At 40.9% G+C, this 14,504-nt stretch overlaps 1 protein-coding gene across 1 annotated transcript in view; it reads right to left on the reverse strand.

The window, feature by feature from the left end:
- LOC144268218 (pancreatic triacylglycerol lipase-like) overlaps positions 1 to 14,175 on the reverse strand; it is a 33,311-nt gene extending 19,136 nt beyond the window's left edge. Inside the window, exon 1 of the mRNA XM_077822867.1 lies at positions 13,639 to 14,175. Within this exon, the coding sequence (XP_077678993.1) occupies positions 13,639 to 14,175 (537 nt within the window). The remainder of the gene's footprint in view (positions 1 to 13,638) is intronic.
- Between the last annotated feature and the right edge of the window lie 329 nt (positions 14,176 to 14,504).

Here is a 14,504-nt window from a genome sequence, read left to right on the forward strand (position 1 = left end):
TTTGCCTACCATTTACTTAATAAGTGAAGTGCAACAGGGGCATCCACTCTTGCACTGCAATTATTACATTCAAAATGGAGAGGAAGGAGGGTCTTAGGGGTAGTGCACCTACTGGAGACCCAAGTTTAATTCCCTGCTCTGCCACAAACTTCCTGTGTGGCCTTGGGCAGTCACTTAGTCTCTCTTTCTCATCTGTATAATGGGTTTAGTAGTGTTGTCAGGGTAAATGCATAAAAGATTGTGAGGTGCTCGGATACTGCAGTAATGGGGGCCATATAAGTACCTAAGAGACATAGAACTACCTCTTTCCCTTGCTATATTGTTGTTCCTCTCTTTGGCTGCTGTCCTGGAATGGTTTATGCCAGCAGCTGTTGTGCTGTTTTCTGCTCTTTCTGCACAGATCATATTATAAATTTTCCAAAGCCGAAAAGACGTCTCTTTAAAGTGCTGCATTCATCAGATCAATACAATGTGTCTAAGTGTTCACCTGTTGTCTTTTATACTTCAGTTTAAGGCTAAGGATCAGATTCATTAGAAGGAAAGAGGTAAATAAAAACATGCCAGATGATTGCAGTTAATGTCTTTGAAAACTCAAAACAAAACCCTTGATAATGGAAATACCTGACAGTACAAAGTTCTCTGCATACCACATGTCCTCTCTTACCTGTGTGAATACCCAGTTCACCTCTAGAAAATGACTACTTGGAAACACACCGGCCCACTCCTTAAAAGGAATCTGAGAATAGCCTCTTCTCTAGGCACATCCAGCCTCTGTAGCTCAGGTTGGAGATAGCACAGTAGGATCCCAAATAGCTGCCCAGACTCTTCCAGACACTGAAAACTGGTGCACAGAGAATTGCATGGTTTGCTGGTGACATGAAGAGTGAAGTAATCTGTACAGGAAGTGGAGGACTTCATCCCATCTGTAAATGCTGCCTACTCCTTCCATGTGATTGTACAGTGCTTAGCACAGTGATCCATAATTGCTATTAGGATTACTACAATGCAAAATATAACAGAGAAGAGAGCATCTTGACTTTGGCCAATCTCCTCTTCCTGTCTACCCACTAGGAGTTGTATGGGGAAGTTCTCCAGGAGGTAACTTACCTTAAATAAAGGCTCAAGATGACATAAATTTAAAATTAGGCAAACCAGCCATCCCATGGAGCAGAGTGCTTTGGAACTTCTTTGAGACTCTCCTCCTCCAAATCAGCGGACAGAGTAAAAGCAATAATTAGGTCAGGGTAGAGCATTCATACATATCACTTTGTCCAGTGTAGGTAAGAAGGGAGGCTTTCAAATATCTGCCGATCTCCTAAATTATGTTGGAGTCTCTGGATTAAAGCAGTGACCCAGAATAGGTGCTAGGGGATGTTTTTCTGAGGTATTTGATGTGGGGGATGAGGGTACAAAGTGTATAGGCATTTGCTTACTGTTGGAGACCATGTGCCAGGGGTTGGGATTTTAAGAAATTAATGTTATAACCTGATGAAGAATCAGATACAATTAATATGATGGTAACATAGGACAGAGGAAAAGGGGATATTAATCCACAGCTACTTGCTTGGGCATGGATCACAGTCGAATGGACTCAGATAATGTAGTGATGAAAAAAACTCATTCAGTTATCCAATTTTTCATCTTGCCAATGTAAGATTGTTCCATTCAGCATTTTGTCTAGTCTAGTTTAATGTCCTAAGTAAGGAGGATTCAACCACTTCCTTGCACTGGGATTCATGGATTTTTAAGGCCGAAAAGGACTATTATGATAATCTATTCTTGACCTCTGCATAGCACAGGCCATAGAAGAGTTTGGGAGATGTTTGTGCTACCTGTGGATTCTTCCACTAGTTTATAGTCATTGACTAAGATTTCTTGCCTCTTCTTTCTTTCTAGTGGCTCTTTCTCTCCTTTCTTCTTGGTCAGTAGTTAGGTTACTGTTAATCTCTGGCCTATTCTCAGTCTGCTTGTCAACTAGCCATCCTTAGATGCAGGATACCTTTTAGTGGCAACCAACCTGAATCTGAATGTCTCCATAGATGATTGCGTAATAGAATTGTTTCTAGTTGCCACATTCTTCCAATTAGTATCTCCAAAACAATCCCATCCATTCTTTAACTCTGACAGTACTTTACTTCATGCTTTATCTAATTTTGCTTCCTCAGTGACTTCAAATATTACTCATCGCTAGAGCTGAGTGTGAAATAGTTCTCCCAAAACATTTTTTGAGATTTCAAATATGTTCCTGTTTTGCATTGGGATGAAACTAAGACCTTCCGGCATTTTTCACAAACAGAGAGACAGACACAGAATAGCTAATAGCCTGATGCTCCAAATCCAACACCGCCAGGACTTAAACAAGGCGCGCTCACGTCCCGGGTAAGTGCTCCAATGACTAGGCTGGTGGTAGTGGATCTTTCCCAGAATCTCCTGTTGGAGCTATTCCACTCTGTATAAATAATTAATTCATCATTGGGCTAGAGTACAAGCAAGACTGACTATAGCACAGTAGTTTAGTCACTGATGTGAAAAACCAGGGTTCAAGTCCTTGCCCTAGAGCAGGGATTTGAACCTGTGTCTCCCATTTGCCAGGTGATGTGCTAACCAGGAGTCTGATGGTCAGAGGCACACACTTTAATCCTAGACACGAGAAACCTTATGATGAAAGTTTTGTTGACTGTGAGCCTTTCCCATGAAAAGCTTTGGTTTTGACAAATCAGTTATATTCTGATGAAAACATGTTTCATCAAAAAATTCCCAACCAGTTCTACTTGTGCCCCTATATATTTGACTCTGAAAAGGATCCAGATTACAGATATAGCTTTTCTGGTCTTCTTTCAAATTGGGACAGCATCCCCCCCTCTGAATCCCAGTTACGTTACATTATCTCTCCAAAGGAGACTCATCACTTGTTGGGATATGTCAGTGTTTAGACCCTGAAACCTCTTCCTTTCAGAGCTTCCACGGGTAGCCCTCAGAACTCGTTTGTTTGCTTCTCACATGTTGGCTGAGTCACTCTGCCATCCCTGTCTCAGATACATCCTTTGGTTAGCAGTAATGGATTTCACTGTCCCCTGGCCCCTACATGGAAACAATCAAACATCTCACACTACCCTTCTTATTTTTAGTCACTTACCACTCTAAATCCAGCATATACTCTTGCTTTGTAATCTCTGTTCAGATCACTCCCTCTGGAACGCTGGTTCCTGCTCTCTTTCCTCAGACTATCCTCTTCTTGGGTGTGGACCTAACCATAAAGTGCCTAATTATGTATTTAGTGCGGGGGAGTGTGAATCTTTGTGATGATCATACAATGAGAGTATCCTTGTTCCACCCTTTCCTGTCTTGCCTTTTTTCTTACCATCTCCAGGGATGAAGCAACCCCCAGCTTCCCCCAACATTACGGGGGCACAAAGGAAGCAATTTAGGGCAGGTCTACACTAGAAGTACTATGTAGGTACAGCTGCACTGATGCAGCCTTGTCGCTGTAGCATCTCTGGTGAAGACGCTCTGTGCCGACAGGAGACACTGTCCTGTCAGCATAATTACCCCACCTCCGTGAGTGGCAGAAGCTCTGCTGGCAAGAGAGCGTCTCTCACCGACACAGCACTGGTGTGGACAGAGCTTAGGTCACTGTAACTTGTGTTGCTCAGAGGGGTGTCTTTTTCACATCCTGGAGTGGCTTAAGTTAAATTGACTAAAGCAGTAGTGTAGACTTGCCCTTAGCAAAGACAAGAGGGTGTGTATTGTGTATGGAGCCCTATATAGGGAACAAGACACTAGGTAGGTGAACATGGTGTCCTACTCCAGAAGCAACTAACAGGCTCAAATGGCTTTGCCTAAAAAGCTGTGGAGCAGCGAAGGGAAAGTAACTTAAATAACAAGTGCACTGAGTGCCACACTGGTTCTTTCTTGCTTGTTCCAGGACAATGGGAAGGCAACATGTGACACTGAGAGATTTAGGATATTAAATCTGGCCAGGAGGGGTCGGAGTCTTGGCAAACTGAAAAAGGTCCTGTGCTGAGGAGCAGTAATCACGTTTTCCTCATTCAGGCTGGGGATTGGGTAGAGGAACCTCCTATTAGAGGAAGTTAATGATTTATAGGGGGGTGGGAGGAAAGATGGTAAAGGTAATCACAGAAATATTCAATTGTACTACTCATGGAGGAGGGAAGAGCCAAGCTCCCACAAGCGGATGCTAAGAGGGAGAGAGCTCTTGCTCCCGCTCCTGTGCATAATTGATGTCCCACAGCTGTGGTTTGCATTGATTTTGGCTGAAAATGGCAAAAAGCATCTTTGGCTCCAAATTGCCTCTTCCAAGCCATAAGCATCACCCTCACGATCTAACCTCACTCCCTTTGCAACCTCACTATTTTCTCTCAATTCCAAAGTCCTGGGACAAAATTGTGAAGGGAGTATTATTTACTCCTGAGGGCATTCTGTGCAAAAAAATTTAAAAATTCTGCACCAAAAATATAAAAATTCTGCGCACAATATTTTAAAATTCTGCAAATTTTATTTGTCAAATAAATATGGAGGCTCCAACATAGCAGTGGGAAGTACAGGCTACTGGCTGCACAGAGATGGGAGATAACTGTGCAGCTCCCCTCTGGGACATGGACTCAGTGGTGAGGCTGCATCCAACCCTGACATAGCACAAGGACCGGGCCTGCCCCAGAAACATCCCAGGGCCCTGCCCCTCTGTGCCAGGTGCACCAAGTGTGGAGAGGCAGGCTCAGCAAGGCAGGATCCAAGTATGGAGGGGCTTAGTGTGGGGTGATCCAGGTGTGGGTTGAGAGGGTTCTGTGTAGGGCAAACTGGCTGTGGGCGGCTCAGTAGGGTATCTGGGTTTGTGGGGGATCTGGATGCACAGGGGCTTGTTGGGGAGTTCTAGGTGTAATGGTAATGGGACTCTGGCGGGGTTGTGGCATGCAGTTAAACATTTTATTTCCTGTTAATAGAGAATCCTGATGTTCAGGGTTCTTGCTATCAAAGTAGCTCATTTTTATGCATCGTTATCTGCAAAATGGATTCTCTCCTTTAACATTGTCCCAATGGAGACGCACACAAATTGAAGGCAGTAGGATAAGTGGCTCTAAAATATTATTAGATTTTTGGTACAGTAATTTAATATTCTGGATTATTTATTTACTATTGCTGTTCACTTCTTCCATGGAACTAAAAGGAACATATAAAGTTCAAGGATCTCATGTTTTTTCACCTCCCACAGTAACAGAAGAAATGTCATGCATATAATAATAACCTCCCCACACACTGAAAGCTGAATTTTCAGAAATAATTGTGTTAGTAATTTTTGAGAGTATCCTCAGCTTATTCTTTGCACCAAGGAAGAACTTTGGACGAAGGTTTTTGTTTTGTTTTTAATTTTAATAAAATATTTTTCTATTGTAGTTCCAAAAAGCCAATACAATGTTAAAAATAAAGAAAAATCAATAGTAATAACTGAAGTTGTTGAATCCAATGACAAAAGCTGCCTCTAAAGTTAGCATTTTATGGGGTAACAAAGAGAATGGAAATTGCACAGTAGAGGAATATGCCCTCAAAAAACATACTTAGAGCACAGCTGTTCAAAGAGTAATTGTCTTTTTCAACATGGCAGCAAAATGCATCACGTAGCACACCATGAAATTATAAATTATAGATAAGATTTAATTCATTATAAAATGTAGGCTTACTTTATTTTGCCATTTACAAGGTATGAACTTCTTGACTGGTTATCTTTTTCCAAGGCAAATCTTCCTGTGATTAGATCAGGCCTTTATAGCCTCAGACTAGTTCCAAAAATTTAAAATGACAGCACCACACAAATGTGAAACCAAGTTACAATTTTAAAATTTCAAAAGAGGGAGGTGGAAAGAGAAGACTGTGATACAGCAATAGCTGGTAACTGTCAATTCTTTATTAAAAGTACCTGTGATAAGTTCACAGGTACTAGCAGGAAAGATCAGTACTTTCACCCAAGTAATTATTACACCATTGTCATAATCTCATATTGCAATAAGGAATGTAATAAATCTACTTTTGATCTACTTGGGGAAGATACTTACCCTCTCTATACCTCAGTTCCCCATCTGGTCTTCTAGGTGCTACTGTAGTACAAATAGTAAAAAAACAACAGGAAGCATTCCCAATGCGTCCGAACTCCTCCCACTCTAGTGTATCTCAAAAGATCTACAGGAGAGGACTCCTCATATTAGGAATTTCCAAAGATTCACACGAATGGGGTCCTGCCCAAGTAGATTTCCTAAGTTGGACCGGAGTAGGTTCCTTGGTTGTGCAGGTCTCTATGTCTGGTTAGTGGATGCACTGATTTACTGTATCTGAGCATGAAGTCTGCTGATCTGGTCAGCACTGCTGCCGGCTTCCTAAGCTGCTTCCGTTCCTCTGGCAAACCTCATAAGAAGTGGCTGGATTTAGACATTTCTAGATATGCTTTTTCTGACTCTCAGGTTTGGCCTTGCAGACTAGATCTCATTAAGATCTTGCCAATAAATCTTGTTTGAAGTATTCCAGACAAGCCAGTAGTCAGGATCCGGTAGTAAAGTAGATGCAAGAATTGTCACATAATGATTAATACTTATTATTTCTATGTCCCATATTTTAAAAATGGCTTCTTGAAATGGTCTCACACCAGGTTAAAAAAAAAAAAGGCTTGCCACAGACCACATACACCAAGTTCAAAGCTGAAAGGACTTCTATGGGGGATTTTAGATAGGAATCAAAATTTGGTTTATAACAGAAACAGTGTCTGCCTTTTCAACATTCTCTGTTAGTTCATCTTATAGATAGGCAGAATCTGAATACCTTCAAACTTTGGGAAAAATCCAAACTATGCAGCTCAAGTCTACCTCTAATATGAACAGATGCTGAAATTCTGATGAGGAGGATAGAGATTTATGGGACATGTTCTCACATTCCCCTCCTTTTGTGTTCTTTGTGGGAGGAAAATAAACGTGATCCTAAGAACTGATTAAGCCTGTAGCTGTAGAATTTCTGTGACAGGTGATCTTAATGGTCTTTCCAGAGTTAGTAAGCCACATCAGTTGTTTGTATAGAAAATTCAGCTTGATTGCTAAAAGACACACGATCATATTTTGGAAGACACCAGGGATGTTTAACATATCTGAATACTTCAGTGTTGTTCTGGCTAATGAGATGAGCCATGCTCTGTGAATACAAAGGGTTGGGAAAAGATCCTGGTTGTCCACGAAATCCAGCAGAGATGGATGAAGCCGACCACAGCAAGAACAAGGTGGCAACAGCAAATTTGTTCTAGAGGAAAATGAGAAAAATCAAGTGCCATGCATTGCATTAGGCTGGCCTGATACGTCATCGTTCCCAGCAATGACCAGGTTTTATTTCCATGTACATATCTGACTACATATCTGGATACACCGTCCTGCCAATTCTCAACAGGCTTTTGAAGATATTGCCAAAAAGTAGCTTTAAACATGTGCTTCAGGAAGAAAGGTCAGATCTCAGATAATTCTAGTCCAACTTCGGAGGCTTTTATTTTCAGTAGACACTATTCAGAATTCTGGTGTAGAAGCAGATGTTCCCAGGACAACCATGGGAATTTTCTGGGCATGTTTAGTTGCCCGGGAAAAGGGGATTAAGAAGAGATGGTGCAGCAGTCACTCTCAGCATGAGTTGGCATATTTGAAGCTCCTATGCTTACAAAGTACGTTCGGAAGGGTAAAGGTTTAAAGACAGTCTTTTTCCATTTTAGTATTTGTTTTCACGTTGATACAAAAATGGAACAAAACCATTCAGTTATAGCATTGGTAAAATATCTGTTACGTTCTATCGTCATTAGCTGAGCTTGACAGGAGTTTAGCTCCCCTGTGAAGGAGTGGATAGGGACAATGAATGATTTTGAAAACACAATGTTAGTGCTTTTGCAGAGAGCCAAGTAAATAAAGCTCTAGTATTTATTGAAGGAACCTTGTTCGAAATCAGTTTGCCACTGAACAAATGAAAGAAGATTCTGTGGTTCCGTGTACTTTGGTCGCAGGAACTACAAACGCAAAATTTCCATCTATATGTTAGCAAGGTGTAAGAGTTTGCCAAACTCTAAGCTGCACAATGACTTTGCTACAAAACATAGATCTGTGAACAAAAGAAAAATATAAATAAATGTATTTCAGTACAACTGGAAATTTTCAAAGCAATGGCCGCAGTTACTAAACATGGAGTCTATTCACTTTTTTAATGTCGTGTCAACGTACTGGTTATTCTGCCTCAAAATATTTGCTTTTTCTAAAAATACATTGTTTTTTAAATGATCAGAATAAATATTTTAAGAGTCACCAGGTAGGATTTAACTAAACTATTCCAAAATATATTCACCCTCAGGTCAGCCCAAACATGGAAAATTTCAGCCCAAGAGGGAAACATAACTTTCCCATATGCCTAAACCAAAATTGCAGATCTGAATTCTCCTGTATCTGGGGTAAATCTGGATACAATTCATGGTTGGCTGTGAGATCCAAAATGGTCAGAATCAAAACCCTGTACCCCGTGGAGGATTAACACACAGGCCCATGACGCCGTGCCTAGGGGCCCCAGCCAATTTGGGGCCTTTGCTGGAGTTCTGGAACCTGTGTAGATGTGGGGGGGTCACTGGTGCTGGAACTCTGGCCCCGCCCCTTGTTCCTCCTCTTCCCCCCGGGGCCCTGCCTGCTGGCTAGGCCAGAAGCCAGAGCCAGGCCATGGCAAGAGCCTTCTGGGGAGCTCTGGACCCTCCACCTCCCTGGACGGAGGGATGGGGGGCCTGAGAACAGCCCCCGGCCTGTGTCCCCGCCCTTTGAGGCGCGTTGCCCAGGGCAGGTGGAGAGTCCATAGCTCCCCACAGTAGCCTGTTCTCCCTGGGCAGCTCTTACCACGGCCCAGCTCCGGCTTCTGGCCTGGCTAGGGGGCAGGGCCTTGGGGGGAATAGTAGGAGAAGGGCCCCATAGCGAGAGTGGGGCTAAGGCCCACCTCAGCCCTCCACTGGGTATGGCCTCAGCATACTCCACCTCAGCATACTCCACTGGGTATGGCACCACTAGCGGGGCTGCACTTTGTGGTGGGGGAACTGATTTCCTGCTGCAAAGCACAGCCCCTGCTGCTCCATGCTGGCATGAGGCTACTATGCCCATGTTAAAAAATGCGTAGGCATGACCACCGTGGCTCCCCTGGGGTGTGGGAGGCCCAATGTTCTTTGTGCTCAGAACCCCAATAAATCTTAATCCGCCTCTGCAACACCGACAGACCCCAGTCATCAGCAGGCAGGATTGAACCTGGGATCTCTGGAGCTAAATGCATGAGCCTCTGTTGCGAGAGCTAAAAGCCACATAGCCTTAGCTAAGGCTGTGGAGCAGACTCATTAATCTCTCTCTAAATGGTCTTGGTCCAATAGATGGGACAGAGTACTACACCCAGGAGGTGTGTGGGTTACACCTGGACCAAACATACCTCTGAATGGGTAAAATTTGCATCTGAGTCTTAATTTCATGGATGCAGCCTATTTGTTGTCATGAGAAAATCACAATGGATGTAAAATTTGTTACTTGAACCATCATTTTCACTGCAGAAGAAACTACAGAAATACAGCTGGTACGTGTACTTACACTTGCCCATCTTTTCCAGATATGACTGTAATGTTTTCTGCTCCCATAGTTCCCCTGCAGATACACAGGGGATGCTTTTCTCAGAAAAACTCGACTTTTGAAATGTTCCCCTGAATTTCTGTATCAATGTAGTTTGCATAAGTGTTGCTAAAGGAAAAAATATGCAAGGAAAGTGATACTCCATGTTCTTCAACATAGTGAAAAGAAAATTTATCAGCATAGTAATGCATCACTGGGCAACCTTCTTTGGGACATGGGAAGAAGGATCCCTTTTTTGAAATAAGAACATCTACTAATAAGTATTATTTTCTTTTCATCTCAACTTCTATAATATTTGGAGTCAGGATACCTTGGTTCAGTACTTAATCCCAGTTTAGAGGTGCTCTTTAAAAATCAGAAGAGGCAGAAGTGCTTGCTTCTGAGATCAAATAATTTCCCTATTATTTATGGATGTAGTTGACCCGTGAGACAGGATGGTCTGGTTAAGTCACTGGACAAGAACTCTGGAGACCTGAGTTTAATTCCTTGAGCTGCCATGGGCTTCTTGGGTGACATTGGGCAAATCGTTTAATCTACCCTGTGCCTCAGTTCCCTGCCTATAAAATGGGGATAGTAATTCCTTACCCCTAGAAGTGTTGTGAGGCTAAAAACCATTAATAATTGTGAGGCACTTAGATACTACAGCGATGAAGGGTCACATAAGTACCTAGATAGAGACTACAACAGAGAATAGTGATGAAATAAACTGGTTTTGGTCCCCAATCTTGATATCTGATCTGCATGCATGTGGGCCTTCTGTCTATGTAGAGTCCATTTTAAGCCAGTGGGGCTCTGAGGTCTGACCATGTTGATGAGGACATTACTAACCATAAAAAAAGATGAGTGCACATAAGCTGAGTTAGTTTTTAAGTATTTATATTTAATTTCAGGAGGAAAAAAATTACTTACCACATTCAGACAGTAGAATTTTGTTGTTCATGAGTTATTGTGAAAAGTGTTCTTGCAGCAATAGCTATTTAGACATTAGAATGATAACAGGGCAAAATTGGGCATTGTGATCATTTCTATTATTTATTCTGCCATTCATGGAATTACTTTCCTCTCTGAAGTAAATTGCATAGAGTAGGAAAGAGCACTGGTTTTATTCTAATGCTGAATTATATCAAATTTCCAGGTTATTCTATAATATTGCTTCAAGGAACAATAAAGCTTCTTGTTGATCAGCACTGAGATAATCATTCCTTTTGTGAACAGATGGGGGGAAAGGATTACAGGCTGTATTCCCTATATAATTATCCCTCAATTGCATTACCAGAGTTCATTCATTAACGACCCAATCCTGCCAAGTGCTGAACATCACCAGTTCCCATTGACTTCCTAGTTTTCAGCACTTAGCAACTATTTTAGGCCCTGAACCGTGAGTGTTTATATCCTGCATAAATGTTCATACAATCCTGTGCGTCTGTGGATGTACTTTCATTTATATAAACATCTAATCACATATAAAATCATACTCAGGCCCTGCCTCACTGATACCTGTTGACCGTGAGTTCTGTTGTGAGCATTGGGCCTACAAATTGACCTGAATTATGAACTCAACTGTAAAAAGTATGTAAAAGTTCATAAGATGTTACAGTAACATATAACAACAAATGCTGATGGGAAAAGATACGAAAAGTAGATAGAATAACTGAATTAGTTTTTAAACAAAAAGGCCTACTGATATAATTCAAGAACTGTGTTGAAATTAGGATTGTTAAAAATAGGAGATGTAGAGCTGGAAATTAATGAGTTAAAATTGGTATGCTGGATATTAAGCCTAATTGGTGGACAAAATAATAAGGGGCAGGGCTATTCCACCCATTGCTCCTTTTTGGAACCTCAAAAGAGAGAGATTTTATGGGGAATGAAAAAACAAAAAGAACAGATGGAAAGAAGAGAGGCTATTGTGGAGCAAGCCTCACAATCATGGCTGCCACCCCACCATTTCTGGGACCCTGCCTTTCCTCATCCTGATCCTCAGACATGTCCTGGCTAGAATGGGCCAGAAAGAGAGGGACCCAGATCATGTCGCCATCCCTATCAGCTCCATCTGAATCCAAAACACCATCTGGGATGACAGTTATTGCCATCTTTGATACCATCTAAAAGACTATCAAACAAGGGAAGTTTTCCCTTCTGAAATTGGACTTTAACAACAGCAGCAACGACATCTCCAGACCATCTCAACTAACTTCTCTTTTCCCCAAAAGAATACTTATTACCATCTTTAATACCATCTAAGAGACTGCCAACAGGGGATTTCTCCTTTTTCCATAGTGCGAAACAGGCTGAGGTCTCTATATACCAAGCATCGGACTTTGTTTTACACTTGTTTAATGTTGAACAGTGACTCAGTTATGTTAACATCATTAGCTCATCTAAATTAATATAACAGTTTCATTGGTTAATTACGTATTTTAAATCCAATTATTTTCTTTTTAACTGTTTTAAGTGTACTTCCTTTTAATTGAGTGTTCCCTTGTTCCAGTATTTATATGAGAGTAAAAATAGGAGTGCGTGATTTTCTTTCTCATCATATTATATGCTCCTATTATTCCCTCTATTTAGTCATCTCTTTAAACAGTACTAACTCTTTTAATCTCTCTTCATGTGGATCTTCTTCTGTGTCTGCTGCTTCCTGCAGCTCCTATTGGCTGGGAATGGCGAACCGCGGCCACTGGGAGCTGCAGGGGGCAGTGTTCCCTCTAATTTTTGACAGGCCGTGTGTGCAAAAAATTTCTTCTGTGCAAATTTTTGAAGCAGAGGTCAAATTTGTTCGCCATGAGGCAAATGCGCCCAAGCGAGTAAAATGCTTATACATTTTAAAAAGTTTTAATTTGCAATTTGTGGTGATAGTTTTACACCATGTTATTTTATAAATGTCTTTTTTAAATACTTAGAAAAAGGAAATTTAAGCATTCTTCATGAAGCAGAAGTTAGTTTTAAGCATTACGCTTTATGATCTTTTTATAGACAATCACAAGCATATATCAAGCACATATTAATCATGATCATTATCAGTCCATAGGCTTCTGTCCATTGATGTCCACTTTCACCTTTCATTCTATACACATGTCCGAAAAGATTTTGATAAACATATAATAAAGACAATTTAATAAGTATGCCATTATGTCAATTTATATGGGTTTTCAGATACAGACATCATAAGGAAAAAAAGAAAAACAAGAGTTTGTGTTTTAAATTTAAAATATTCCTAAAAAAATCAATAAATGATTATCAGCCAAGAATAAGATATGTAATTACAAATGCATTTTAATTTCTTTATTGGTAAAAATGTCAAAGACGGCTAAACTAACCTTACTGTTTTTCCCTGCGATCCTTTTCATTTGCCCATTCAATATAAACTCTGTCCAGATCTATCAGTCCTCCATCCAGCTGGTAACTCTTAATGCACATCAGCATATCCAAACGATCTACTTGTAAACAATTCCATAGTTTGTTTTTTAGAGTGTTCATTAAGCTAAAGCCATGCTCACAGTCTGTACTTGATGCTAGGAATGTTCCTCCAATATCCATCAACTTTGCAAGATCCTGAAACTGTTCGTTCTGGTGAGCAAATGTCACCATATCCGGAAAACTTAAAACCAATTGGCTTTTGATTCTTTCGGCTACTGCAAACTTGAAGTCATTGTACTGACTGATTATAACAATCTCTTCAGCAAGAAAGTCTTTGTATTTTGAACATAGGGATTTGACCTGATGAATTCCAAAAGTGAAGTCACACTTAACTATTGCTGCACAGTCAAAAGCGGACTACTCCTGGACTTCATCCTCTGGAAACCTGTCTGCCAAATGTGCACACAAGTTGTTTATGAAAGTTTTATTATGGAACTGGTATCAATTTCGTTATTTTCTTGAGAGCTCATATCTAAGAGAGCCTTAACTTTGTCACTCCATAAGACTGAATCTCCAAGGTACTGTCTTCTGATCTTGTTCAGTTTACCTCATGCAAGGTGAAATGCTTCAAGAGGTGTAAGGCCCCGTTCTGGAGCAGTGTGGATAGTGAAGCCAGCTCCGACAAAACATCTTTCATAACTTCTAATGTTGTTCGGTATTCCATGGTATTCAGCTTTTTGTGGCAGTATTTAGAAACTGGATCAGTATCTTTGTCTTGCTCAAAATATTCCAGAAGAGGATTATAGTTGCGAATAATTGCTCTAAGTGCAAAGTGCCTAGATAACCAGCTCACTTCATTGCGTGGCCTGATAGCCACTGACTCACATTCAGAAGCATCCACTATTTCCTGAAATTTGCATATTCTCCTAGATGACCAACAGAACACCGTGTGGACAGTTCTCATTAAGGTTTCGATGTCTCTTATCAGCTTGACCTCTTTCCATACATCAGAAATTCCCAAGTCTTCCCGGTGTGCAATGCAATGTTGCTGGACTAAGTGTGGAATATCACGTTTCAGCTGAGCCGCCACACCACTGAGTTTGCCCAACATCACAGAGGCAACATCAGATGTGAACATCACCATTTTCATTAGATCAACTTGGTGTTTTTTTATAAACTCTTTGATTGCAGACACTATTGAAACAGCATCATATTCTTGCAATCATAATAGTCCACCAAACGAAGTTTTATAGTCTGCAGAATTTATGGATCTATATTTAAAGTAGAGTATCAAGTATCTGTTAATGGATATATCAGTGCTTTCATCAACAGCTAGAGTATGAAACATTGCCGATGCTATTTCATGCATGAGGTCATTTTGGAAAATTAAAAAGCATAATTTTTACTTCTCCAGCTTGCTGGTATGCGCACATACTTTCCCATATGGTCATTAATATCCTGAACAGAAAACAT

The sequence above is a fragment of the Eretmochelys imbricata genome, chromosome 7, assembly GCF_965152235.1.
Source record: "Eretmochelys imbricata isolate rEreImb1 chromosome 7, rEreImb1.hap1, whole genome shotgun sequence".
Taxonomy (NCBI): domain Eukaryota; kingdom Metazoa; phylum Chordata; order Testudines; family Cheloniidae; genus Eretmochelys; species Eretmochelys imbricata.